The sequence below is a fragment of the Mustela lutreola genome, chromosome 9, assembly GCF_030435805.1.
Source record: "Mustela lutreola isolate mMusLut2 chromosome 9, mMusLut2.pri, whole genome shotgun sequence".
In the NCBI taxonomy this organism is placed as follows: domain Eukaryota; kingdom Metazoa; phylum Chordata; class Mammalia; order Carnivora; family Mustelidae; genus Mustela; species Mustela lutreola.
In genome coordinates, this window is record NC_081298.1 from 13,200,864 (window position 1) to 13,228,600 (window position 27,737).

Sequence of the window (27,737 nt, forward strand, 5' to 3'; positions counted from 1 at the left end):
GTGACTTTATTTTTATGGAGTTCTAGATCTCAAATATAATAGCATCTTGGGAAATGGGTAAAAGCATTAATTAATTTGGCAAATGACTGCTATGAAAATGATGTGGGGACGCAGGTGTTAAGTGGCTGTGGCTTGTACAGACTGAAGGGTTGTTCTGCTCCTTGGCTTCTCTCCCCAGAACGCTAAAAAGAAAATGTATGGATGCACAGAGGCTTTCCTGGCTGATGCGAAATGGATTTTGCACAACTGCATCATTTACAATGGAGGTGGGTGGCTTAGGTCGCTGCTAAGAAAGACAGTGTTCATGCCGTGTTCGGTCTCCCGCCCTTCCTAAAAAAATCGTGTTCTTTTTTTCACATGCCAGGACCAAAAGCTGAGAATATGTGCGTATAGATCACTAATATGTGCGAATAGGGTATGGTGACTCTGTGCATTTTAAGGGATGAGCTGGTTTCCATAGTGGCTTGTGGCCATAGGATATTGCTGACTTTTTTAGAATCTTTGTTTTAATGGAGGAATAATTACCTAGAATAAAATGCATAGATTTTGAGAGAACATTCTCTGAATTTGATAGATGTGTAACCACCTCAAATATAACTACAGCCTCAGATAAAATCTAGAATATTTCCATCACTCTATTCTAGTCCCACTTGTTCTTTACCAGTAAACTCACCCTCCTTGGTGTTTTATGTTCCTATAAGTAGTTTTACATCCTCTAAAATTTCATATAAATGGAGTCGTAGTGCATTCTTTGGGCTAATTGCATGCCATGTAATTTTTTTTTTGGGATTCATGCATGTTGTTGTGTGTATCCGTTTTTTTTTTTTTTTTTTTTTTTTTTTTTAAATTACCGTGAGTAGTTTTTCACTGTATCCACATACAGTTTATTTAGCTATTCCGTTTGTGGATTTTGAAGGAGCATTGGGGTTCTTTTCCACCTTTGGGCTGTTGGGAATAAAGCCATTGTGAACATTCTTGTGCAAGTCTTTGTGTAGACATACATTTTCATTTCTCATGGGTAAATCCTTAGGAGTGGCAGTGCTGGCTCATTGAATAGGTTTCTATTTAAATTTACAAGATATTTTATCAAACTTGGCGCAGAGTGGTTGTACCATTTTATACTCTTCTGGCCATGCATAGGAGAGTCTTAGTTCCTCTACATCCTTGCCAGCACTTGGTGTTGTCTGTTTATTTTTGCCATCCTTGGAAGCGTGAACTCTTAGGTCAGGTGGTGTTCATTTGCTGTTCCCTTAGGATTCATGGTATTGTGTATCTTTTGATGTGCTTATTAATCATTTGTTTATCTCTTTTGGTAAAATAAGTATTCAAATCTTTTGTGTTTTTATTATTGCATTTTAGAAGTTCTTTGTACTCTTGATAAAGTTGCGTCAGTTGCGTTTTTGTGGGTTGAGCCTTCTGGACAGAATGGATGAGGATTCCCATTAAAATCTTTTCTCAAGGCACTTTTTATATTGCCCTACCTTCTCCCATAGTCCTCTCTGTGTATCTTCTGGTCAGGTAGCTCAATCAGTGTCCTTCTCCATTCTGTTCCTCTTATTCCCTGTTAGAACGCTCTCCCTTGATGACTTTTTCTTACCCTTCAATGTCAGCCTGTCAGTATTCTAAGGAGCCATCCCTTATGGACTGAGACCATACTTGGTGCTCTTGTTAGGAGATCTCACAGTACTTGTACTTGCCTATGCTAGTATTTATCACACTTCCTGGATGGTAGTAATTTAATTTGTTTGAGTTCCTTACCAGGATGTTAAGTTTTTTGTTTTTTTGGTTGTAAGATCTTAAAGAGCACAGTTGTGTGTTCTTCCTGTATGGTCCTAGTGTTGATTGTTTTCTGATGTGTAGGGGAAGAGGTTGTGTGGGTGGCTGTCTGCTCAAAGCACAGGGTCTGCATTATTAGTTCCGTAGTTGGGCCCACGGTGTGGGGAGGGGAAAAAGAGGCACATGGTTTAGAATTCATGTAAGCAGTATTAAATATATAGAAAGGCTGGTAAGGTCACATAAACAAGTGAATGAGATTAGGTGGCAGAAAAATAGCAGCATGAGCCAGGAAGGCCATTGACTGAGGGGAGAACTAGAGACTGAAGAACTAGGGGCATGGACTGCTACCTGGTCTGAAGGGGTCACCCGTGGACACCCCAGTGGTTTTTGGATACAGAATTCTAGATCTTCTGAGTTTTCAAATCAAGCCAGAAATATAGGGATGGGTGTGTGTATGTTTGTGTGTAACATTTTTTTGCTAAGAAATTAACAATGTGTGGAAAGCATGGCATTTTGGCTGTCTTATCTTCCTTGTCTTGGCTATCCTGAGTTAGCTCTGGGGCCAGATTTTCAACTCATTAGCTAAGTAGTCTTGGGTAAGCAACGACTCTTGAGCTTTGGCTTAATCATTAATGAAATAGGAACATTCTTACCTGCTTCTTAGCATGGGTTCTTGAGGAGTTAATAAGAACGTGTATTTCGAAGCATGCGGCACAGCAGAGCTGCTTAATTATTTTCCTTCTCCTGTTACCCTTCATGGGTTGGAGTCTGGAACAATGGGCGAATGAGGATCCTTTCCACTAATTGGGGCCTTTCAAATGGGAAAGCATTTTCGAAATATTAACCTGTGAGCCCAGTTTCAGAGATGACTCGGAGGCACCTAAGATAGGTCAGTGTTTGGGAGAAGTCACATATTGAACCAATATCAGGAGCCAGAATCTTCTGGATTTTAGCCTTCGAAGCCTAATCCTAGGGGAAAGCAAGTTGAAAGGTTGTTTTTTATTGGAAGTGTAATCCCATGGTTGGGTGTTACTAATCTTGTTTCTATTTGAATTAATCATATTTTCTTATCCCCTTAGGAAATCACAAATTGACGCAGATAGCAAAAGTAGTCATCAAAATCTGTGAGCATGAGGTATGTGTTTCTCACTGTCCAATTTTTTAAAGCAGATTTTATTTATTTATTTATTTATTTATTTATTTGACAGAGATCACAAGAGGCCAAGAGGCAGGCAGAGAGAGAGAGAGAGAGAGAGAGAGAGAAGCAGGCTCCCTGCTGAGCAGAGAGCCCAGTGCGGGGCTCCATCCCAGGGTCCTGGGACCGTGACCTGAGCCGAAGACAGAGACTTTAACCCACTGAGCCACCCAGGCGCCCCAAGCCTAGGCTTTTAATCAGTGGGTTGCCCTGAGGTCAAATTTACTGAACCCAGATGCTCTTTATCTGGCATTTCTGAATCTGCCTATTGGCAATACATTGCCACTATGTTGGCTTCAAAGCCAGGGCTGTCCTCGACCTGATTCACCCAGTACCTTTGGAATAGCGCACAAGTAGAGTGAGTCGGGGAGGAACTAGGTGCCATCATTCATTCATTCATGTATTCTTTTGTTCTTTTATGCACTCATTTACTCACTGACCTTTAAGTTAGTCAATTATAGTTACAACGTTACAGTTATAATTTACTGAGCACCTGCTGTATGTCTGGCACTTCTGCGGAGTAGCGATAAAGAGGAAAACAAGTCTGATGATGGGACAGTGCTAGCAACACGCAGAACAGTGGTGAACCACCTCTGCTCGGGCCTTGCCACTTTGCTGCAGTGAGACCTGGGGCAGGTGTCCTGACTTTCTGGGGCTTCCTTTTCTCTAACCGTCACGTTGGGGGTAACAGCAGTCTTGCCTTCAAAGGGCGGGGGGTGAGGAGTTTGTGCATTGGCACCTGTGGAACCCTTTGGTGATCCCGACAGATCTCTGGTCAGTGTTCACTGATGTGCTGATGTCTGTGTCACTTGAAGTGCTTCACATTTACGTCCTGTAATTGTTAGAATCTGTTTGGTAGCGATTCCTCGCTTCCCCATTCTGTCCATGAGGAAATGGGAAGGCGATGGAGGCTCCGACAAGATGAACAACTGTTCTTAAAATGATAGAGCTGGGAAATGGTAGAGTTTGAATTGCGATCCCAGAAAGGGGCTCCTGGGGCTCTTGGTTCTAAGTCAGACTTAGATATTTTAGGGGATTGTACCTTTTTTTTTTTCTTTTTAAAGTTTTTATTATTTATTTGAAAGGGACGGGCGCCTGGGTGGCTCAGTGGGTTAAGCCGCTGCCTTCGGCTCAGGTCATGATCTCAGGGTCCTGGGATCGAGTCCCACATCGGGCTCTCTGCTCAGCAGGGAGCCTGTTTCCCTCTCTCTCTCTCTGCCTGCCTCTCCATCTACTTGTGATTTCTCTCTGTCAAATAAATAAATAAAATCTTTAAAAAAAAAAAAAAAAAAAAAAAGAAAGGGAGACAGACAGCGAGAGAGGTAACATAGGTAGCTGGGGTGGGAGAGGGGAGAAGCAGGCTTCCTGCCCAGCAGGGAGCCTGATGTAGGGCTGGATCCCAGGCCCCTAGGATCATGACCTGAGCTGAAGGCAGATGCTCAATGACTGACCTTGCCCCCAGGCGCCCCTACGGGAATGTACTTTTTCAAGAGGGAGAAGGACGGTCCCCAAACTATAGAATTTTCATATTGTCATAAGTGGGGATAAAAAGGGCAGTATGGTATTCACCACCTGCCCTGGATGGTGCGGTTGGAGATGTGTGGGAATCAAGCACAGTCAGCAGAGGCCAGAGCCGTGGCTGGAGGTGGTTGGGGAGCTCAGGAGGGCCAAGGCTTGTTCACATTTGGCGAAGCTCATCAGGAGTTCAGATGTCCTTGTTAGTTTCTCAGCCTTGTACTACTGACATTTAGGCTGGGGACTGCAGTGGGCACAAAAGTAGAAGCTGATTCGGACATGGTCCAGAGAGAGAGGAGGTGGTGGTGTTGGCAGCGTGGGCTAGGTGAAGCATGGGGGTTGGTGGGACGTGGTTGCACTCCTGTCGAAGGTGTTCCCCACTGCTGACACCAGCATGTATTCCTTGACCTCCTCCAGACGTGAGGCCCCTGGGATGACACATGCTAACGTATTTTTCCTTTACAGATGAATGAAATTGAAGTATGTCCGGAGTGTTACCTAGCTGCTTGCCAAAAACGAGACAACTGGTTTTGTGAGCCTTGTGTAAGTTGCACTTCTTTTCCTTCATTTTCTGAGCCCCAGGCCTTACATGGCTACCCAAGGCCACTTTGTCTAGGCAGTTTATTTGGTGAAACTTGGGGTGAAGTTTTTTTTAAATAAATTTTTTTTTTTTTTTTTTTTAGTGATAAAATTATAGCAGAGTGAAAATAATCTAGGTAGAATAAACCTTTGGGCTGAAAATTCATGTGCCGAAGGGAGTGTTAGGATTCCCTGGGTTTATTAACCCCGGGCCAACTGTAGGCTAGAGAGCAAGGAGAAGCTCATCAGGGAGGGGCACCCCCATGGTAATGCACGTAGGGAGGAGAGTTTGGTGAGTGTGTTCTTTCTGGTCTGTGTTGGGAGGTTTGGAAATACCTCTCTGCATTGACTCCATGCAACTTGGTGGTTTGGGTTGGGAGCGGGGAGAGAAACATCACCCAGTTTTCCTCATGGATCTGTATTTTCCAGACTGGTGTTCTGCAGAGAGAAGTATGTTCTTGGGGTGGGCTGGTGGGAGGTTGGGAGGAGGTAGGGGTGGAGGTTACTGGGGGGCAAGATTAGGCAAGTAAAGTGGAAAAGTAGAACGTGGTTTATGGCTCTTCCTGCCTTTGGAAATAAACAGCTGCATAGTTAATGCTCTGGGCAGCCTCGATGAAGGACAAGGGTAGCTAATGCTGCCCCTTGTTACCTGCCACATATAATGCACATTTAATCCCCTAACCTAACAGAAGGTGCTGGCATTGCTGTCCCCTGTTGCAGGAGAAGGTGGTCACTCTTGCTCACGGCCACCGGGGTAATAGCATTAGAGTCAGGGTCCAAGCCTCGTCTCCTCTGTGCTTTGTCCTTCTGTTTGTCATTTGCCCCCAGAACCAGCTTTGCCTGGGGCTTCCTGGCCTCACGCCTTCTAGGGAACCCCAGCCTGGGAGACCCTGCCTGGCACTTTTGTCGTTCAGTTGGTGGCCTTGCTGTATCCTCTTGCACCAAGCTTTATATGTGTGTCCTGCAGTCAAATACATATAAACTCTGGATTTTTTTCTTTTTCTAGAGCAATCCACATCCTTTGGTCTGGGCAAAACTGAAGGGGTTTCCATTCTGGCCTGCAAAAGCTCTGAGGGATAAAGATGGGCAGGTTGATGCTCGATTCTTTGGACAACATGACAGGTGGGAGTTCAAACCGTCCGCAAAAGTGTTAACTTGAACTGAACCTTTGATACTGTCATGGATGCGAGGGGTCCAGGTCTTACTGTGTTGTTTATTGTCATGATGCCAGCCAGTGATCTTGTGATTAAAAGTAAAGTCCTGTGCTGTGTTAAGCCTGATACTGTGTGGGCTTCCGTGTTTTCAGGTATGTTTAAGAGAATCTTGCTTTCGTAGTTGTGTTGATGAAAACAGCACCATGGCTATTTTAAGTGCTGGGCTGTTCTTTTTTGGATTTTCCAGAGTCAATTAAACCGCCATGCAAATTGCTTTTTAAAATAATGCTTTCGGAGATCAGAAGTATTTCCCCAGATTGCCAGTAAATGAATCTCTTTATCATTGCTGGGTGGTTCCCTCCTGTTGCCTTTTCTCTGAAGCCAAGATAGGAAATTACAAGAGCTGGCTGTTTTCGCAGGTGGGAGCCCTCCCCACCGGCCTGTCTACCCTCCCCTTTCCCTTGCTCACAGGGAAGTGAATTGTCCCTAGCTCCTAGCAGATCCTGCTCCTGCGTGCTTGAGAACAACAGGTAGACCCAGATGAGCCGTGGTTAATATCTCTGTTCTTTTTTGTCAAGCTGTGTTGTGATTAAACGAGGCAAAAACCTTTTGAAGCCCCACCAAACAGTTTGAAAAAGTGTTTTGAGTGTGTTGGGGAGAATACTTAAAATACATACTCTAAAAATGATATATGCCCACAGAATATACAGAAAATACAGTGTATAATTTCAAACACTGGAATCTGAGCTGTTACTCTCTTTAGTTCTGCCTGTTGTCTTGCAAATACAAAACGAAAGAGTGAGTTTTGCTAGAAACCCATTGTCTGGAGGCAGTGGGAATTTGCCGAGATGGTCCTGGGTTCAATAAGAAGTATTTTGCTTTGTCTGATTTTTGACCACATTACTGGACGTCTTTTGGTGTCTGCTGTGGGCCAGGCCATGGGCTGATTGCTGGGGATGTGGGAGTGAGCAGGCAGGCACTGTCCCCGACTGTCAGAAGGCTGGCATCCTACTAGGGAAGATAGATAATACACAAGTAAACACACAGGCAAGATGAGCTCAGATTAGGAGATAATGGCTGGGGCTTAGTGAAGGTCTGGGTGGAGGGACAGGCAGAGCCAACCTGCTGTGCTTGGGAAAATCAGGAGCATGGGACAGGGGGAGGGAGGAGAGGCTGGTCAGAGATGGATGGGGGAGGGCGCAGGGCCTGATCACACAAGCTGTGGTTACAGTCTGCCTTTTCTTTGAAGAGCAAGAGAAATCCGTAGCAGGTCGCGTGTCTTCCTGTGCTTCATTATAGCGTGGCAAGTGTTAACCATCTTGATGATTCGGGATTATTCTCGTTCACTAATATGACCCAGTGTGCATATATTTAGGATATAGGTGGGTGGGGGAAATCAGCACTTGCCCCCATGCACCAAATATTCTTAGACTCTTGGCGTCTTTGATTCTGCTGTCAGCTTAGCCCATTCTGCATAGACCTCTTCGTCCTGCCTGTCAGACAGCTATTGAAGGTGGCGTAGGGGACAGAAACTCTGCTAGCCCTCTCGTCCAGAGGCCATTTCCCTTGAACTTGCTGGTGTAGGTTGGTTCTGGGTAGGAGCCGTCATGGAAGCTGACCCCTCCCTGCCCCTGTTATGTTTGTGAAAAAAGACAGCAACCCAAGTCTGATGTCCCTGAGGTTTGCCTAACCCTCTTGGCGTCTTATGCTCTCTTGGAATGTGCAGAGCTCCGAACTCTGTTGGCTCCTTTTGGGGGAGGGGAGCCCCTTGAAGAGGTTAAGGACACTTCACGGCAGTGGGGAATAGGTGTTGGAGTAACAGAACCTTGGAGTTCTAGGAGTGTGGCTCCCGAAGCCCCTCCTCCCAGCAGATGTGCTTAAAGCAGAGCTGGTCAGACCCAGCAGCGCAGCGTGGAGGCTAAGGAGATGGGAGATGCTGTCCCTCTGTCAGGAGCACGTCTGGGTTGTGGAGCAGACCGTAAGCCTGGACACGTGTACGCCACATTGGCGAGGCAGGCGGAACGAGAGACGGCGCAGCCTGCCGTGCGTTCATCGTCTAGTTACTAAATACTAGAGCGAGCCCGGGGAGGTGCTCACGCAGATCAAGGCATGTTCTGGAGAATCTCATCGTGTGCTTTTTGTCCTTCAAAAATTTTTGCTCTTTGGGGGTTTGATTTTGTAGACACACACACACACACACACACACGATCCCATATAGAAATCCAGGAAATGTTTTATCAAACGCCTGCCGAGCCGCAGAAGAGGGAGCTGGCAGGAAGCGAGTGCCTTCTCTGCAGCAGGGCATTGTTCTAAGTGCTTTTTTGCAGAAGCTGCTTTATTCTCATTTTACTGAGAAGAAAACCGGAGGCCCCGAGTAGGGAGTAGCTCAGCTGTGCGACTCTGGGGCCTCTCATGACATTGCCCCCAGAGACTTTATTTTTGTTAAGCAAATCTAAGTTCCCTTTAACTCTGTCCTGGGCCTGCTCTAAGGAAAGGGAATGCTTTCCTGAAATCACTTGGCGGAGACCCCTGTGGAAGGCAGTGGAGACCCCGGCCCCAGGCGGAGGTGTGGGGGGAGCACAGTTGCAGTGGCCGGCTGCCTGGTGGGCTGCCTGGTGGGCTCCTGGGGCTCTGGGGATTGGCTGAGGTGCATTTCATTTGCTCCCTGCGACCCCCACTCCACGTAGGGGATCATCCTCCCTCCTACCGACGCCGGAGTGGAGGGGGCAGCTGGGGGATCCGGGCTGCTGCTCAGAGCCGTCCTGTCTAGTCCACACTCCTGCTCACCCAGTTGGAACAGCCACACGGTCTCCCCCAGAGGGCATCGGGCTCCCGCTCTGTCTGCCTCGCTCTTTCTGGCTGCAGATGTGCGTCCTCAGGTCTCTGCGGAATGCCGGCAGCGAGCTGGGGTGGAGGAGAAGCTGGTAATTTCCAGCACGCTGAGAGAGCAGTTAGATATTTTTGGGGTGTTGGGTTTTAGTTTGTGTCACGATCTAGTTATCATCGGGAGTGGCAAACCTCCCCAGCCTGTGCTCTGAATTCCGCTGCAACCACATACTTGATTTTTCCTGGGCTGCTTTCTCTTCAAAATAGGAATGAGATGGCAGCTGTTAAGACTTGGGTAGAATATAATAGAAGCGGTCCGTATTTTTTGCTTCTCTTTAAAATGCTGGGAGGTGGGGCGCCTGGGTGGCTCAGTGGGTTAAACCTTCTGCCTTTGGTTTAGGTCATGATCTCAGGGTCCTGAGATCGAGCCCTGAATTGGGCTTTCTGCTCAGTGGGGAGCCTGCTTCCTTCTCTCTCTCTGCCTGCCTCTTTGCCTACTCGTCTGTCAAATAAATAAATAAAATCTTAACAAAAAAGCTGGGAGGCTCCGCAGTGAGGGGTCGAGATCCCTGTGCAGCCCCCTGTGAGGTGCTCGCATAGACCCTGTGTTACACTGGTCCGTCCCGCCACCATCCATTTTGCTCCCCATTACTTTGTGTCTGGCTTGAGTTTATGGTCTGCGAAATCCAAAAGGCCTCCACAGAACAAGCTCATTTGCACCAGATTTCCAGCTACATATGGGTTTGGGTTCAAGGCTGGGGAATCAAACGTCACACGGTCTGTCCTGTTCATGTTCGGGCTCCACGTCTACCCAGAGTAGTGGTAGGTTACACTGCCGTCTCCTGCCTATGGCGGCTCGGCCACTAATTCCAGAAAAGCAGCTCATCTCGTGAAGGTGCTGCAGAGTGTCCTGGGTGGTGGGCGGGGGCTGAAGGCAGGAAGACAAAACCAGCTGGGAATGGGAGGTGGAGGGTTTTTTTTTGTTTGTTTGTTATTTTCCACATGGGATACCTGCCATTTGAAGCCAGCGACGTCCTCTCAGGTTTACGGTTTTCTAGCATTTCCTTCTGGTGCCACATAGAACCCCAGAATCCTCTTACCAGAGATAGGAAAGCTCTTCATGTTTGAGCGTAGAGCAGTGCACTTCAGGACTAATTCCATGTTAGGAGGTGCAGTCCTGGATGCAAGGCCTGTTTCCTTTCTTTTTTTTTTTTAAGAGATATACTTATTTATGAGAGAGAGAGGGAGAGAGATCATGCGGTGTAGGGAGTGGGAGAGAGGATCCAAGCAGATTCTGTGCTGAGTGTAGAGTCTAACATGGGGCTCATTCTCACGACTCTGAGATCATGACCTGAGCCAAAACCAAGAGTGAGGTGCTCAGTGGACTGTGCCACTTAGGTGCCCCAAAACATTTCTTCTAATTCTTCCTCTTCCTCTTCCTTTTTTTTTTTTTTTTTTTTAAAGAGAGTGTACTCATGGCAGGGTAGGGAATGGCAGAGGGAGAGGAAGAGAATCTTAACGCAGTCTCCACACCCAGTACAGGGCCTAATGCAGGGCGTGAGATCATGACCTGAGCCAAAATCAAGAGGCAGGCATGTAACCAACTGAGCCCCCCAGGTGCCCACAGTGACTTTTTCTTACTTTCTACTCCCCCAAAGCCAAAGGGATTTATTAATTTTTTAATGGATGAAAATAACTACAGCTGGGAATCTTTCAATGTTTTCACCAAGTTTGGTGTTGGTATTCTGTTCTTATGACAGAACATTCCTGGGTTAATGGTTAATCATGTATTCACCATTGAAACCAAGTCATTTTCCAAACATTTTATTTATTTATTTGACAGAGAGAGATCACAAGCAGGCAGAGAGGCAGGCAGAGAGAGAGGAGGAAGCAGGCTACCCGCTGAGCAGAGAGCCCGATGCAGGGCTCGATCCCAGGACCCTGGGATCATGACCTGAGCTGAAGGTAGAGGCTGTAACCCACTAAGCCATTCAGGTGCCCCAAACCAAGTCATTTTTAAAGAACATATATATTTAAGAATCTTGGCAAAAACAAAAACAAAATACTCAAAAAGAAAAAGAAAGAAAGATAAAGAATCTTGGCCAACATACCAGGCTAATTTGGTTTGCATTAAGGAGAAAATAGTTCTGGAAACAACCTAAATGTCCATCGACAGATGAACAGATAAAGTAGTCCTGGTATGTACGTATCAGGGGCTCCTATTCAGCCTTAAAAAAAGATGGGACAGCATAGCTGAATGGAGGATATTGTGCTAAGTGCGATAAGCCAGTCACAGGAAGACCGATACTGCGTGAATTCCACTTACAGGAGGTTATCTCCTAAAATAGTCAAATTCACAGAATCAAAGGATGGAATGGTAGTTTGCCAGGGGTGGGGGTTGGGAAAAGGGGGTTTAGTAATCCTCAGGCATAAAATTTCAGTTACGACTAATGGGCTGTAGAGATCGACAGTGTAACCCGTGCCCAACACTTAAACATACCTCGATACAGTGCATTTAAAAAAAAAAAAAACTTGAAAAAAAAAAGAAAAGAAAAGAGGAAATCTCAGAAAAGACCAAAGTTGACTTCAACTCTACTTTCTTTTCTGTACTCCTAGGGCCTGGGTTCCAATAAATAATTGCTACCTCATGTCTAAAGAAATTCCTTTTTCTGTGAAAAAGACGAAAAGCATCTTCAACAGTGCAATGCAAGAGATGGAGGTGTACGTGGAGAACATCCGCAGGAAGTTTGGGGTTTTTAACTACTCTCCCTTCAGGACACCCTACACCCCCAACAGCCAGTACCAAATGCTGCTCGACCCCAGCAACCCCAGCGCCGGTGCCGCCAAGATCGACAAGCAGGAGAAGGTCAAGCTCAACTTCGACATGACGGCGTCCCCCAAGATCCTGATGAGCAAGCCCATGCTGAGTGGGGGCGCGGGCCGCAGGATCTCCCTGTCGGATATGCCCCGCTCCCCCATGAGTACAAACTCTTCTGTGCACACGGGCTCCGACGTGGAGCAGGACGCTGAGAAGAAGGCCACCTCGAGCCACTTCAGTGCCAGTGAGGAGTCCATGGACTTCCTGGACAAGAGCACAGGTCAGCCTGGGATGGGAGATGGGGAGGAGGCCCCTGGGACATGGGGCTTCCGTGGGGGCCACACCTGTTGGTTCCAGCTGGCCAGCGCCCCTGCTCAAGAGGGAGCTCTGTGGGATTTTGCTCCATTTGAGCGTATTTAAAATTTTAACAAGGTAACCCAGGGGGATTCTTGCTGTTAGGAATTAGGAAAGCAGAGAAGGGGTCCCTCCAGGGCAGATGGAGGTCATTCCTAGCAGTGGGCAGAGGTGGCCAGTAATCCCTCAGCAGTCAGGTCATGTGGCTCCTGGAGCATCACAGCAAAACTTCCCGTAACAGTGTGTTTCTCAAGAATGTAATTAAAAAAAAAAAAAAGATTTTATTTATTTATTTGACAGAGAGATCACAAGTAGGCATAGAGGCAGGCAGAGAGCAAGGAGGAAGCAGGAAGTGGGGTTCGATCCCAGGACCCTGGGATCATGACCTGAACTGAAGGCAGCGGCTTTAACCCACTGAGCCACCCAGGCGCCCCTTAAGAATGTAATTTTAATCAGAAGATTATTTGTACAGACTACACCTTCCCATTGTGTAGTGCTCAAATATTAGCGCAGGGTGTAAGGTCAGCAATAATGTCCTCTCCCAGGAGCACGCCCACTCCTCAAATAAAGGTTGTCCTGGTTATACTCGCTGCAGAGATAGTGGTGAAGAATGAGGCTGCTGGTCTCATACCCCAGCTCTGCCAGTCTCGGCCCACGCAGCTTATCAGGCAAGGTACTTAATGTCACTGTCATCTTTTTTTTTTTTTTTTAAGATTTTATTTCTTTATTAGACAGAGATCACAAGTAGGCAGAGAGCCCGACTTGGGGCTCGATCCCAGGACCCTGGGATCATGACCTGAGCTGAAAGCAGAGGCTTTAACCCACTGAGCCACCGAGGCGCCCCTTAGTGTCTTCTTTAAAAAAGATTTTGTGTATTTATTTGACAAAGAGAGACATAGAGAGAGGGAACAGAAGCAGGGGGACTGGGAGAGGGAGAAGCAGGCTTCCCGCTGAGCAGGGAACCTGATGGGGGCTCCGTCTCAGGACCCTGGTATCACGACCTGTGCTGAAGGCAGACACTTGATGACAGAGCCACCCAGGAGCCCGAGGATTTTACTTCCTTAATTTAGAGAGAGCGAGAGTGAGCGAGCCTGCATGAGTGCGGGAAGGGAGGAGAGGGAGAGAGAGAACGGAAGCAGACTCATGCTGAACATGGAGCCTGGGGCGGGGCCCCATGTCACGACCTCAAGATCGTGACCTGAACTGAAATCAAGAGTCCGGTGCCCAGCCAGCTGAGTCACCTGGGCACCCCGAGATAGTCAATGTCTTGATGTTCCGTCTCATTTGTAAGTGATCTAGGAGCGGACCTGCCTCATCGGTTCTCATTAAGGGTTGAAGGAAGGCGTGTACACAGAACGCTCAGAACAGTGCCTAAAATAGTAAATGCTCCAAAGATGTGGGCTGCTGTCTTATTTCTTGTGGGGCTTGCTCAGCAAATGCCTACACGGATTCAGAGAGGTGACGAACAGGAGGGATGCTGGCCGAGTGTGAGGGAAGGAATGGTGACTTAAATGGAATCCCTTCTACCCAACTGTTACCTGGTTGCGCATCCAGTCCTTACGAACTATATTATTTCCACGAGGAAATCGGTTTACTCTCATTTTTCTTGAAACACGGCCTTCACTGTTCATTCTTTGTGGGTCTGGCTCAGAGAGAATGGGCACTGAGAAGTTTCTACACTGAGCATGCTGGTAAAAAGGCAGCCAACCCTCAGGCTCTAGGCTGGGGAGACTGGGCGAGGGGGCAGGACCTGGTGAACCCCTGGACCTATGCCCCCCACCCCCACCTTGAGGGCTCCAGCCCATGGTTGTCATAGAGGAATGTGGCCTCTTGGTTTTCTGATCTTCTCATTATTCCTGAGAGGTGGGTAATTTGCATTTTTATATAAAACCCCCAATTATTAAATGTCAGCTCAGAATGTCTTAGGATATTTTCCAGATTGAAGAAGGCACATCTAAAGATTGAACCAGATTGAACCATGGGTTTTAGGCTTCTGACCAATGTTTTGAGCTTGGGTAGCCCTTCAGACCTCCTCCCTCCCCGCCCCCTGCCTCTTTCCTCATCTCTCCGTCCCTCCGTCCCTCCGTCCCTCCGTCCCTCCCTTTACGGGAGAACTCTTTAAGGAGCAGGCACCCAATCTTCAAGAGACTGCAAAAGTCCCCAAAAGTCCCCAGAAGGCAAAACGATGGCGATTCAGTTGAAGGAGGTCAAGGAATTCTACCCATTTTGGTTGTGGTGTTTCTTGTTCCCAGTAGATAGGTAATTTTCAAGTACTGCTTGTAGTTCCCAGAATGGCTGTAGGTAGAGAGTTAAGTGCCAGTGGCTTTTGGTTCTTCTAAATAAAGGCTGCGATCTCTTTCCCCAGTTCTGACCCTAGCTGTGGGGTCCTAGACGCTCAGTTGCATTCCAGAGCTTTGTTCTAGGATGATGCAACTTCTGCTGACATACTTTCTGAACAGAAATTTGCTTTTGCTTCTCAGTTTCAGACCAGAGTTCTTAAAAGCTTACTTTAATTGCGTGACATGATTCCATTTAAGCCAGGCTGACAAAACACCAGCTTCGCAGCCTGTTACCTCTCCTAGAGAGCTTGCTTATTATTATTATTTTTTTTAAGTAAGATTTTATTTTCTTATTTGACAGAGAGGAGAGATCACAAGTAAGCAGGGGGTGCAGGCAGAGAAAGAGGGGGAAGCAGGGCTCATTCCCAGGACCCTGAGATCATGACCTGAGCCGAAGGCAGAGCCTTAACCCATTGAGCCACCCAGAAACCCTGAGAGCTTGCTTTTGAGAAAGTGTTCTAACCGGGCAGCAGTCCTGTTGAATCAGGCTTGTCTGAACTTTCATCGGCATCAGCTTTGCCATATGCTAGTTCTTCTGTTTTAACTATGTACTTAAACATTAAACCTGCAACATTGTTTTATCCTAAGCTGAATAATATGTATCAACTCATAGATTTAAATTGCTTGTTGCATTTTTTTCTCTAATAGAAACGAAATTAATACCTAACTTGTAAAATAGAACGTGTTGGTCTATGAACTGCTGTTGGCTATCCTTATCCATATTTCAGGAAACACAGTTTTAGAGGAATCTGAGAGCATGTATAATGTGTTTAATTAAGCTTCTCTCTTTCCCGGGGACATAGCAAGATTGAACTGGCATTAGAATTCCTGACAGAATTCCTCACTATTCAAATGGCTTTTCTAAGCGGTAAATGAGATTCTCCATTTCAGCAGACTTTAAGGTCCCTTTCCTAAAATATGGTTCCCTGGCCGGCATGTGTGTGGATTATTTTGCTAATTACGAGATAGACAGCCAGTGAGTGTTGTGGGTAGAGAAGGCAGTACTCCAAATCATTTAAACAATCTTTAAGATTGTTCCCTTTTCTGTAAGGAGCCAGATAGTAAATATTTTAGGTTTTGTGGGTCTCTGTCACAAGGATGCAGCTATTTCAACACCATCATTGTGTTAGTGAAACAGCCCCAGGCAGTGTATGGCCGTGACACTGAAATTAGACTTTCATTTCAAGTGTGTGTATCATGAACTGTGAATCCTTTAGGTTTCTTCCAGCCATTGACAAATGGTAAATATCCCTGCAAGCTGTAGAGGGACAGGTTGTGAGGCTAGATTTGGCCTCCAGGTTGGTTTGCTAGCCTCTGTGACGGACTCAGAAGGCATTGTGAGTCAGTCTCCCCATCTTACAGAAGGCCAGTTGAGGTCCCTGTGGATGGTGGAGGGTGGAGCCTGTGTTCCCACAGCCTGACCTGAGTCTAGATCCATTTTCTTTTTCATTGCACCCCAGCGCCCTCTGCTGTTAGCAGTGATGGTAGCATTTTCAGGAAGGAGAAGTGGACTATTGGTTGAAATCCCCCTGAGTCACAGAGAGTATAATTGACATGAGATTGTGATTTATCCAAAATTAGGTTTAAAAAAAAAAAAAAAGATGGTCATGGGATAGAAAAGCCCTACTCGTTTCAGCAATTAGAATTATGTAGCCGGCAATCTAAGACCACACATTGAAATAAGTAAGTTATTAAATAAAATTGCCATGAGCATTTAGAAGGTTTCCTTTTTGTTTTGGGGTGGGGGAATTGAGGAACTTAGAATCAGGTGTCTGTAACCCACAGAACTCAGTTTTATTTTCTAAGGAGCAGTTTGCTTAGCGAGAAGCCTTTCTTGGTGCCCTGATTACTGGGCAGAGTGGTTTATACTCGCAGTAATTTTCCTGCTTCCCCCTTGATCTAGACCTCTTGGCCAGAACTGATGCCTTTGCCAAATCTGCCTGCAGGAGCCTGACTTAAGTCATGAATATGTATTAGGGTAAGAGTCCCAGTCTCTGGCTGTCCCCACCCTCTGTAGCTCCACTATGGGTTACTGTTTAGGGAGAAGGGTAAATGTTCTATATGCTCTTTTTCGCGAAGACATACTTGCCACACAGTAATGGTTATCTATAAGATGAAAGTCACAGATCACCCCACCTCCCAGTCAAGCCCTTAGAGAAGGTTTTCAGGACTTTTTCTGTGTTGGTTTATGAGTCATGCGATGACGTTGAAAACTCAGATACTTTCAGGGATCAGGCAGGTATGAAAATGAGCAGGGTTGGGAAGCGTTAGGGACTGGGATGAACTCTCTGTAGCAGGAAGTTGCTTCCTTCCTCATGACCATCACATGAGGCTGGGTGCTTGTTCTTACTTCTTCTTCTTTTAAAAAAAAAACAAAAAACATTTATTTATTTGACCGGGGGTAGGGGGGCAGATCACAAGTAGGCAGAGAGGCAGGTGGGGGCTGTGGGTGTGGGAAGCAGGCTACCTGCCTAGCAGAGAGCCCAATGCAGGGCTCGATCCCAGGACCCTGAGACCATGACCTGAGCTGAAGGCAGAGGCTTTAACCCACTGAGCCACCCAGGCGCCCCTTGTTCTTACTTCTTAAACCAATACTTACTCTTCGATGCGTGGTGGGCTGGAGCATTTCATTACAAAAAAAGCTCCTTATACCCCACTAACATGTCATCACTTGGACCTTTGAGAATGCTGTGTTCTTGAAGCATGCCTTTTCAGTAGTGTCCTGGGGGCCTTTTCTTCCTGCTGGTTCTAGCCAAGTGGGGATGCGGACTCAGCCTCAAATATATATATATTTTTAATGTGGACTACTCCAGTTTTTTCTTTAATTTTATTTTTAAAAAAAGATTATTTATTTTTTATTAGGGGGAGAGAGAGAGAGACAGCAAGAGAGGGAACAGAAGCAGGGGGAGAGGCGGAGGGAGAAGCAGGCTTCCCGCTGAGCAGGGAGCCAATGCGGGGCTCGATCCCAGGACCCTGAGATTATGACCCGAGCTGAAGGCAGTTGTCCAATGACTGAGCCATCAAAGCACCCCCTGCCCCAACTTTTTAGTGACTCCAGTTTGTAAAAATCCTTATAGTGTATCTAGTGCCTCCGTAAACTGCTTGGACTTGGATCACTTGTTTGCAGTATCTGTTGTAGCCAGTTGTAAGGTTTTATTTTCCTTTTTTTTTTTTTTTAAAGTAAACCCTGTGCCCATTGTGGGGCTTGAACTTACAACTCCAAGATCGAGTCGCCTGTTCCACCGGCTTGAACCAGGCAGGCACCTGTGTGGGTTTTTTCGTTTTTTTGTTTTTCTTTTTAAAGTTAACCTTGTGTTTTGAATATTTTTCCATGCTAGTTCAATAGCCCTTCAAAACAGAGCTTCTGTCCTGTCTTGGATTTAACAATGATGCTCTATTGGGTTGATCATCTATGTAGGCCACCAGCAGTGCAAGCTACAGCCCTTTGAAGATGTAGGTTGCTTCCAAGATTTTATAAGTAGAGGAAATTTGGCCTGAATCACTGACTCCTCCACACCCGCACCCCGGTGTGGGAGGGTCTGTGGGAGGGAAGGGTATTTCTTTTTTCTAATTTAATTCTAAAACTCCTCTGTTTCATGGAGTCAGAATAGCACTTAGCACAGGCTAGAGTTTTGTAAATGTAGTTAATAAATGATACGTTTTAGCCCACACTTGTGAATTGTACATCAAAGTATAAAATCTGATTAAATTATTTGTGACTTCAAAGGCGATTAGTTCTTCCTTTGGGCAAGATTTATGGCTTTACAAAAGGATTGGCATCCATGTCAAAGCTTAATTGAAATGAGCATTTCCAAATGTCTTTCTGCTTTTGAAAATGTCTAGCGCGATTTAAAACTGGGTGCTTAGTCGCTTCTGCACTGTTGACTTTGGGGCCGGGTGATTCTCTGTTGCCGGCCCATCTGTGCTTTGCAGGATCTGTAAACAACAGTCCTGGGCTCCGTGTGCTAGATGCCAGGGCCCCTACCCCTGCCCACAGCTGGCAGCTAAAGAGGTCTTCAGACATTGCCGAGTGTTCCCCTGGGGACGCAGTCGCCCCTGCAGTTTCATTGAGGACCGTTATGTCAGTGTAGCACCCTTTTGACTTTAACGCCGATAACAAAATTCTGATTGCCATATGCTCATGTTTGAAATGCCTCCATATTTACATTTTAATTTTGTATCGCCCCCCCACCCCGACTATAAAGTATTCCTTTTAAGCTTTAATATTATGCAATAAATAGCACATAATTCTACTCTGAGAGGTAACAACTGTTAAAAATCGGGTAGTCTTAAAAAAAAAAAATTGGGTGTTCCTTCAGGTTTTTTTTTTAAGATTTTTTTTTTTTTTAAAGATTTTACTTAATTATTTGACATGGAGAGATCACAAGTAAGCAGAGAGGCAGGCAGAGAGAGAGAGAGAGAGGGGCAAGCAGGCTCCCCCCTGAGCAGAGAGCCTGACGTGGGGCTTGACCCCAGGATCCTGAGATCATGATCTTGAGCGGAATGCAGAGAGAAGCTTTAACCCACTGAGCTACCCAGGCGCCCCTTAATGCAAGTTTTATGTATATACGCCTCTACTAACTTTCTAATCCCCGAAATTGTAGGTGTTTTGACTAACCTGTTGTTTCACACGTTCGTCTAGGTGGTTACATGTGAAGCTGGACTTAATGTTTTTAAGAACCTATATATTGAACCTCACTAGAATCAGAGAGTTCCAGAATTTTTCCCCCTTCATTTACATTTATCTCTATTAGCAAATATATTTTTGCCCTTGTTTTAAAAATCTCTCCCCCCAACAAAGACCACAGTAAAAGTAGTTTTTTAATTTTAATTTTTAAAAAGATTTTATTTATTTGACAGAGAGAGAGATAGCCAGAGAGGGAACAGACAGATGTGGGGGGAGTAGGAGCAGGGAGCCTGAGGTGGGGTCTGATCTCATGATCCTGGGATCATGACCTGAGCTGAAGATAGATGCTTAATGCCTACGCCTCCCAGGTACCCTAAAAGTAGGTTTCCCTCCCCCCAAGATTTTATTTATTTATTTGACAGAGGGAAAGAGAGAGCACAGGTAGGCAAAGTGGTAGGCAGAGGGATAGGGAGAAGTGGGTCTCCGCTGAGAGGGGAGCCCAATGGGGGGCACTATCCCAGGACCTCAGGATCATGGCCTGAGCTGAAGGCAGCCGCTTAACCAACTGAGCCACCCACGTGCCCCTAAAAGTAGTTTTAAAAGCACGAAATGACCCATAATCTAAAGGTCTTTAGCTGATTTTTTTTTTTTTTTTTTTTTTTGGGAGGATGATGGTGACACTACATGGTTAAAATTAAGATAAAATAAAACCCAGCAGGATTAAAGCAATATCAGAAGATGTGAAAGAGGGCACCTTGGTGGCTCAGTTGGTTAGGCGACTGCTTTGGGCTCAGGTCATGATCCTGGAGTTCCGGGATCTCCCCTCTCAAGCTCTCTTTCTTTCTCAAATAAATAAATAAAATCTTAACAAACATACAAACAAACAAACAAAACCAGATGTAAAAGAAAAGGTCAGGGAAGCCTGGTTGGCTCAGGCTGTTAACCATCTGCCTTCAGCTCAGGTCCTGATCCCAGGATCCTGGGATCGAATACCGCATCGGGCTCCCTGCTTGGCGGGGAGCCTGCTTCTTCCTGTGCTTGCTCTGCCTGCTGCTCTTCTGCTTGTGCTCTTTCTCTGACAAATGAATAAATAAAATCTTTAGAACAAAAAGAAAAGGAGAAAAAAGGTCATGTTTCATTTATCCCCTCAGCCCGACTCCAGTTTTTCTTCTAAATGTATAACTATTAACTGTCTGTGGAATGTACTTCTACCAAAAATAGGTACGTATTCATTCATTTGAAGATGTGCATGTTTTTCGATAAACATTTACACATATTGGGGGTGTTTCTGTACACACTTGATTTTTACCTTTCTCTCTTTTTTTTCTACACATATTTCTGTGGGGACTAGGCCTTGTCAGATCATGTAGGTCGGCATCATTCTTTTGAGGGTTGTATGGTATTTTTACCTGCTTAGCCATTCTCCTGTTAATAGACACTTACATACCATTTCCCGTTTCTCTGCTGTCAGAAGTACTGTCGCAATGAACCTTCATGTGTATTGTCTCCCTGGCACTTGACATGTACATTTGGGGGATGAGCTCCTGGCATTGGGACCTTGCTGTCTGTGTATCTTGTACAGTCTAATTTTGGGTAATATCAGCATCATCCAGTTGCTGTCCTAAAAGGTTTTACGATCCTTTTTTTTTTTTCTTAATTCATTTATTATATTACATTAGTCACCATAGAGTAGATCATTAGTTTTTGATGTAGTGTTCCATGATTCATTTGGCTTATAATACCCAGTGCTCCATACAGTACGTGCCCTCCTCACCTGTTGCGCCCCCCCCCCCCCGAAAACCCTCAGTTTGTTTCTTGGAGTCCATAGTCTCTCATGGTTCGTGTCCCCTGTCTGATAGGCTTTACAACTCGTGTAAGAGTTCCTTTTTCCTCACCTACCCTCGACACCAGGTGTTTTTTAAATTTTTTATTTTTTATATATTTTATTTAGTTTAGAGAGAGAGAGGGAGAAAGCACACAAAAGGTGGGGGAAGGGCAGAGAGACAAGGAGAGAGAATCCCAAGTAGACTCCTTGCTTAGTGCAGAGCCTGGCTTGAGATTATGACCTGAGTGGAAATCAAGAGTTGGACGTTAAACTAAGTTAGCCAGGCACCCCGAGGTGTTATTTTTTCTTGAAACAAGTTAACCTTGAGCCTGTGAGGGACGCCTTGGTGGCTCCGACAGTTAAGTGTCTGCCTTTGGCTCAGGTCCTGATCCCAGGTTTCTGGAACTGAGTTCCATATTGGGCTCCTTGCTCAAGTGGGGAGCCTGCTTCTCTCTCCCCCTGTTTGTGCATGTGATCTCTCTCTTTCTCTGACAAATAAATAAATAAAATCTTAAACAAAACAAAACAAAACAAAACCTCCTCCCTGCAGTTGACTCCCAAATCTATTAGAAAAAAAAAAAGATGCATGTTAAAAAGATGTAGGATGGGTGCGCCTGGGTGGCTCAGTGGGTTAAGCATCTCCCCTCAGCTGAGGTCCTGATCTCAGGGTCTTGGGATCGAGTTCCGCATTTCTGTCTCTTCTTTGGATTGTTCATCAGTCATTCTCTTAGCACACCTTGTTTTCTTTTTCTTTTCTTTTTTTTTAAAAGAATTTTATTTATTTGACAGAGAGAGATCACAAGTAGGCAGAGAGGCAGGCAGAGAGAGAGGAGGAAGCAGGCTCCCCGCTGAGCAGAGAGCCTGATGTGGGGCTCGATCCCAGGACCCTGGGATCATGACCTGAGCCGAAGGCAGAGGCTTTAACCCACTGAGCCACCCAGGTGCCCCACACACCTTGTTTTCAATAGCAAATAATACTGAGATTATTTAAACTGATGTCTTTTTATGAAGTTTTCCCTTTGGTTGCCAGTATCTTTTTTTTTTTTTTTTTTTTTTTTTGCTCGACATGTCGGTGGTCAGGAGAGGAGTGGGGGACAGCGCTGTCTTCCATTAGCTCATGTATCTGCTCATTCTGTCAGTGTGTCGGAGATTGTGGCATCCTGGGTGCCAGGCAGGGCCCCTGCTCTCCTGGAGCTGATGTTCTCGTGGCCAAGGGGAAATGGTAAACAAGAGGCATCTTGACCTCAATCCTTGGATGGGGCTGCTTGGGGAGGCCCCTGAGAGTGGTGTTTGAGGGAGAAGCAGGCTTCCTGCTGAGCAAGGAGCCCGATGTGGGACTCGATCCCCGACACTGGGATCATGACCTGAGCCGAAGGCAGCTGCTTAACCACCTGAGCCACCCAGGCGTCCCTATTTATTTATTTTTTGAAAGAGGTTTTATTTTTAAGTAACCTTCTACACCCAGCATGGGGCTCAAACTCACAACCCCACGATCAAGAGATGGTGTGCTCAGTTCTACCTGAGCCAGCCAGGTTCCCCGCGCCTCTGGGCTGTTCTAGGTGGATGAGTGGTATGGCCTGCTGCTCTGCAGACAGCTGCTGGGGAGAAGAGCTGTGGCAGGAGGCGGGGACCCATGGGAAGCCTGTAGGTCTTGGTGGGAAATGATAGGCAGAGGCAGTATTTACCAGCCAGCTCTTTTATTACGATCCTGTAAGGAACCGTTTTAGACATGTTTTCCTATCCATCCTCCTGTGACTTTTTTCCTAAACAGAGGTGAAATTCACATGACCTAAAATGAACCATTTTAAAGTGTACGACTCATTGGCGTTCAGTGCATTCACAGTATTGTGCAACTGCCACTGTTCTCTAGTTCCAAAACATGTATGTCACTCCCAGATAAAATGCTGTTACTGAAGCCTCACCCCCCCCACCCCCCCGCTCACTTGCCCTTGGAGACCATCAGTGTGCATTCTGTTCATACGGATTTGCCATATGAAGTTGAGTTAAGTTCTGGATACTTCAGTTAAGGGAAATCGTACAAAATGTGGCCTTTGTGTCTGGCTCCTTTCACTGAGTGGGTGTTTCCAGGGTCCTCCCCTTTGCAACACGCATCCGAACCTCATTTCTTTTTCTTTTTTTTTTTAAAGATTTTATTTATTCATTTGACAGACAGAGATCACAAGTAGGTGAAGAGGCAGGCAGAGAGAGAGGGGAGGAAGCAGGCTCCCCGCCTAGCAGAGAGCCCGATGTGGGGCTTGTGGGGCTTGATCCCAGGACCCTGGGACCATGACCTGAGCTGAAGGCAGAGGCTTTAACCCACTAATCCACCCAGGCGCCCCATCTTTTTTTTTTTTTTAAGATTTTATTTATTTATTTGACAGAGATCTCAAGTAGGCAGAGAGGCAGGCAGAGAGAGGGGGAAACAGGCTCCCTCCTGAGCAGAGAGTCCGAAGCGGGACTCGATCCCAGGACTCTGAGATCATGACCTGAGCTGAAGGCAGAGGCTTAACCCACTGAGCCACCCAGGCTCCCCGAGAACCTCATTTCTTTTCATGGCTCAGTAACGGGCTACTGTGGACACTCTGGTTAGTCAGTATGTTGGTGGGCATTCAATTGTTTCCACCTTTGAACTGTTGTGAGTAGTGCTGCTATAGCATTTGTACCCTGGGAGTTGAGTACTCCTTTTCGGTCTGGGGGTGTGTACCTAGGGGAAACCATCAGGAAATTTGAAAATACTGCAGGTCTGTTTATGTACTGCATGTGTCTGTTTCATGCATATAAAGAGTAAGAGTTTTTTCACTCCCCTCCCCCGACCAAGAGCCACTTTCTGCTGTTTGAGGACCGTATTGTCCCATTGAGAATGTGTGCATGGGGCTGATAGCAGTGGGCAGGGGTACCGGTTGTATTTTGGAAGTGGTCTTCAGAGGCCTTAGTGAGGAGTGGAGGAAGTTGAGGCAGGAGAGCAAGGGAGGAATTGAGGCAGTGTAGACGTGTTTGGCCTTGAACATCTAGGTGAGTGGTCGTAGCAGTAATCGATATGGGGGGGGTTAGGCAGGTACGCGGTGTTTCACAAATTGGTTATTAGGGGTGTGTGGTTCTCAGGTATGGGCAGGGACCATCGCTTTCCACGAGGAGAGTTCTGCAGTGTGGGACCCTGTGATGCTGGGTGACCTCAGTGCTGTCCCTTTCCCAATTACATGAGTCATTTTTCTCCCAGATGTCTGTGAGGGGGGCCCTGACCTTTGCTGGCTGGGGGGAGAGTGAACCAGACCTGCCTTCTTGTCTAACTGCTGGGTTGAAATTGGGGGGGAAAAAAATTAAGAAATATTTCTTAAAAAACCTTCAATATTTAAGTTTCATTAACAGAGGAAACTTTATGTTTCTGTGAAATTAAAGTCTTGTTCCAGTTATGTTTTAACTACAGGATTGCAAAACAACAGCTTTGTCTCTGTGCTTGCTGAATTCTGCAGGACCACAAGTAGGGCAGGGCTCTGCTAGACCACCTGCTGGCTTCTCCCTCCTTCCTCACACCCCCCCCCCGACCCCCGATTTCATTTTCTTTTTTAAGAGTAATCTCTATACCCAATATAGATACAGGCTCAGACTCCAAGATCAAGAGTCAGATGCTCCTCCGACTGAGCCAGCCAGGCATCCTGCCTTTTTTTTTTTTTTTTTTAAAGATTTTATTTGTTTATTTTTCTGAGAGAGAGAGGGAGAGAGAGAGCGAGCACAGGCAGACAGAGGGGCAGGCAGAGGCAGAGGTTCCTGCCAAGCTAGGATCCCGATGTGTGGGACACTGGGTTTATGACCTGAGCAGAAGGCAGCTGCCCAACCAACTGAGCCACCAAGGTGTCCTGCATCCTGCCTTTCTTAATTCTTTCCATGGGAGCTGTTATTATTAAGCTGGGAACTGTGGCCTCACATGATTGATTTCTGTGTGGGACAGCCCGTGGGGTTTTGTTACGGCTCACCCTTTCTGGTTAGGCACTCTGGTCAGGGTGCCTTGAAGTTGTGCACAGGGCTTTGGTTGGTAGAGGACCCTCCCGCTCCCCGTGGTGGCTAGTTTGTGCGGGAGAATGCAGTGTTTGAGGCCCTAATCTCCCATCCTCCCAGGGAGGGAACTGCAAATCTCTTTGGAAAGGAAGCAGGTAGAATATAAGTGAATGAGTAATAAAGAAAACTATCTGTTTTGTTGCTCACAGGCTCACGCCTTTCGAAATGCCTTTACCTTTAATGATTCCCATTTCTTGTTTTGTTTTTTTGGTGTGTCAAGTGCTTAAGTTCTACTTGTTGTTGGGGTTCCAGTGACTGGTAAGAGGGCTAGTAACAGCGAGTAAGTGCTTAAGTTCTACTTGTTGTTGGGGTTCCAGTGACTGATAAGAGGCTAGTAACGGCGAGTGCCGCTCTCATTGGACAGAACTTGTCCGTCCTTACCGCGTTTGTCCATCCTTTCCGTCAAACACACTTAATTTAGTATTCAAAAAAATTTAATTCATGAAATATGAAGTGTTGATGGATCCTTTGCTAAGGACTACCTGCCCTTCTCATTTGCAAGATGAGGAGAAGGGTTCCTGGAGACAACCCCACTTCACCTCTTGCTGGATTTATCACTCAGCACTACTGACGTTGGGGACCAAAGAGAATTACTTGTTTTGGGGGGCTGTGCTTTATAGGATGCTGTGCAGCGTCTCTGTTCACCATCTGTTCGATGCCTGTGGCACCCTCCCCTCCCCCAGTGGTGACGGCCAAAAATGTCTGCAGACGTTACCTGGTGCGTCCTGTATGGCAAAAGCACCCGTGGCCAAAAAGTACTTGTTCAGATGATTGAAACCAAAGCCCTTCAGGTTTATGGGAAAATAGAAAATACTACTACACAGACAGCAAATAATAATAATATAGTACTTAGCCGATGCCTGACACTGGGTAGATGATGAATTTATTTGATCCTTACAACTTGGTGAGGTAGGGACTTTGACCTATCCTTTTGTATTACACATCAATGTGCCTCTTTGAGGCTAGGAGGAAAGGAGATTGACAGACGTCAGGTAACTGGCCCAAGGACACCCCGCAGGTCAGCTGCAGAGTTGGACTTAAAGCCCAGTATCTGGCTTCCGATGCATGCTTGTGGCCAACTCTGTCTGTGTCTGCTCGTTCCCTCCCTGTTACATTAACGGTCGTGTTGACAGGGCCTGGCGCTAGAGCTGCGTGGGTACGTGAGTTTCACCCGTTGATCCTCATTCTCAGTACCCGCCCACGTGGCAGGTGAGCAAACCGACGCAAGCGTTCAGCAGTGTCCGAGCTCTTTTGAAATCCTCAGGATGTCCTGATTTGTGACCCCTTTACCATCCACAGCTTCTCCTAAGGACCAGACCACTGCAAAATCCGTGGTTCTTGTGCATCTGAGGAAGGCTGGCCATTTGATAGTCTGGTGTGAATTTAGTAACAGGACAGTAGCAGAAACGACGGACTCTTTAGGCCAAGGGGCATGATCTCCAGGATCTCCAGGAGGCATGGCCCATCTGAACACTGAACACATTTTGTCACATGGTTTGGTTTCTGTCCTACCCCCAGCTCAGTGGGTGAAGCCCAGGGGTCCATATGTAGGTAGTTACAAGGTATTTTTAAAAGACTCGGGCTTAGGTAGGATTCTCTCTCCTCCTGTAAAAATTTGGAGCATAGTAAGGAAGGAGTAATTGCCCAGCTCACTCTGTCTGGTGCCGGGTTTGGGTTCATTCAGCATCACAGAACCTTAGACGTGGGAAGCCAGAGATCTCCCAAGGGGTCGACTTGGCTTCTGGCAGGTGCAGTGACTGCGCGAGCCGGCCTGTGCAGCTCCCCCAAATGGACGGCTTGCCGTTTGTAGGCCTGGCTCCGGTCTCTGCCACTGGACCTGTGCTGGGGGCTGGTGTAATCCATGTTTATTTTGAGATTTACACCCGTGAACGGGCCAAACCAATTTTAGTGGCAGCTTAGCCGATTTGTCTTAGAGTTTTGTGTTGAACAGAATGACCGGGAAAGGGGAGGCCTTCTTCCGTTGAAGCTCTAACGGTTTCACATTGGGTTAAAGCTTGGGAACCCTTGGCATGAACGGTCAGCCCTTCTTGCTGCGCCTCGTCTGTGGTGCTTGGGAGGGGGCTTGTTGAAATCAAAGATGATTCCTCTCCTCTCCCCCTGTGCACACAAGTATGGTTTGTTTATTTATAAATCCGTTTTGTAACAATGAACATCCTTTTCCAGCTTCGCCAGCCTCTGCGAAGACGGGACAAGCGGGGAGTTTATCTGGCAGCCCGAAAACTTTCTCCCCTCAAGCATCAACACCCATCACCACGAAAACGGACAAAACCTCCAGCACTGGAAGCATCCTGAATCTTAACTTGGGTCAGTGGGAATTTTTGGAAATCTCTCTCTGCAACAGTTTTGAATAGTCTTGCAAGTTGTGATGTCCTCTTGTGCATGTGGTTCTTGAACTCCGAACTCTTCTCTCTCTGCAAAATACATAAACGGTATACACTGGCCAAAGATGCAGAGAGTTCGGGAAGAGGAGCGAGTAAGGGATTTCTGGGGCTTGCTGACATGCAGAGTTGTTTCATCTCGAAGTACCTTAGGCTAGTGTTCATAGCCATTTCATGTCCTTGACCATAGTAACCTGGTTCTTAGATATGTGTTTTTTGAAAGTTGTATTTATTTGAGAGAGAGAGAGATTGCGTGCACAGGAGCGCAGGGAGGGTC

The 27,737-nt window shown here is 46.4% G+C and overlaps 1 protein-coding gene across 20 annotated transcripts in view; it reads left to right on the forward strand.

Annotated features, from left to right (window-relative positions):
* Positions 1–27,737, forward strand: part of ZMYND8 (zinc finger MYND-type containing 8) — a 139,848-nt gene that overhangs the window by 70,250 nt on the left and 41,861 nt on the right. For all 20 annotated transcript variants that reach the window (XM_059132928.1, XM_059132947.1, XM_059132929.1 and 17 more), the window contains 6 exons: positions 179–266; positions 2,856–2,911; positions 4,952–5,029; positions 6,072–6,187; positions 11,662–12,143; positions 27,246–27,386. In XM_059132928.1, coding sequence (XP_058988911.1) covers positions 179–266; positions 2,856–2,911; positions 4,952–5,029; positions 6,072–6,187; positions 11,662–12,143; positions 27,246–27,386 — 961 coding nt within the window. The remainder of the gene's footprint in view (positions 1–178; positions 267–2,855; positions 2,912–4,951; positions 5,030–6,071; positions 6,188–11,661; positions 12,144–27,245; positions 27,387–27,737) is intronic.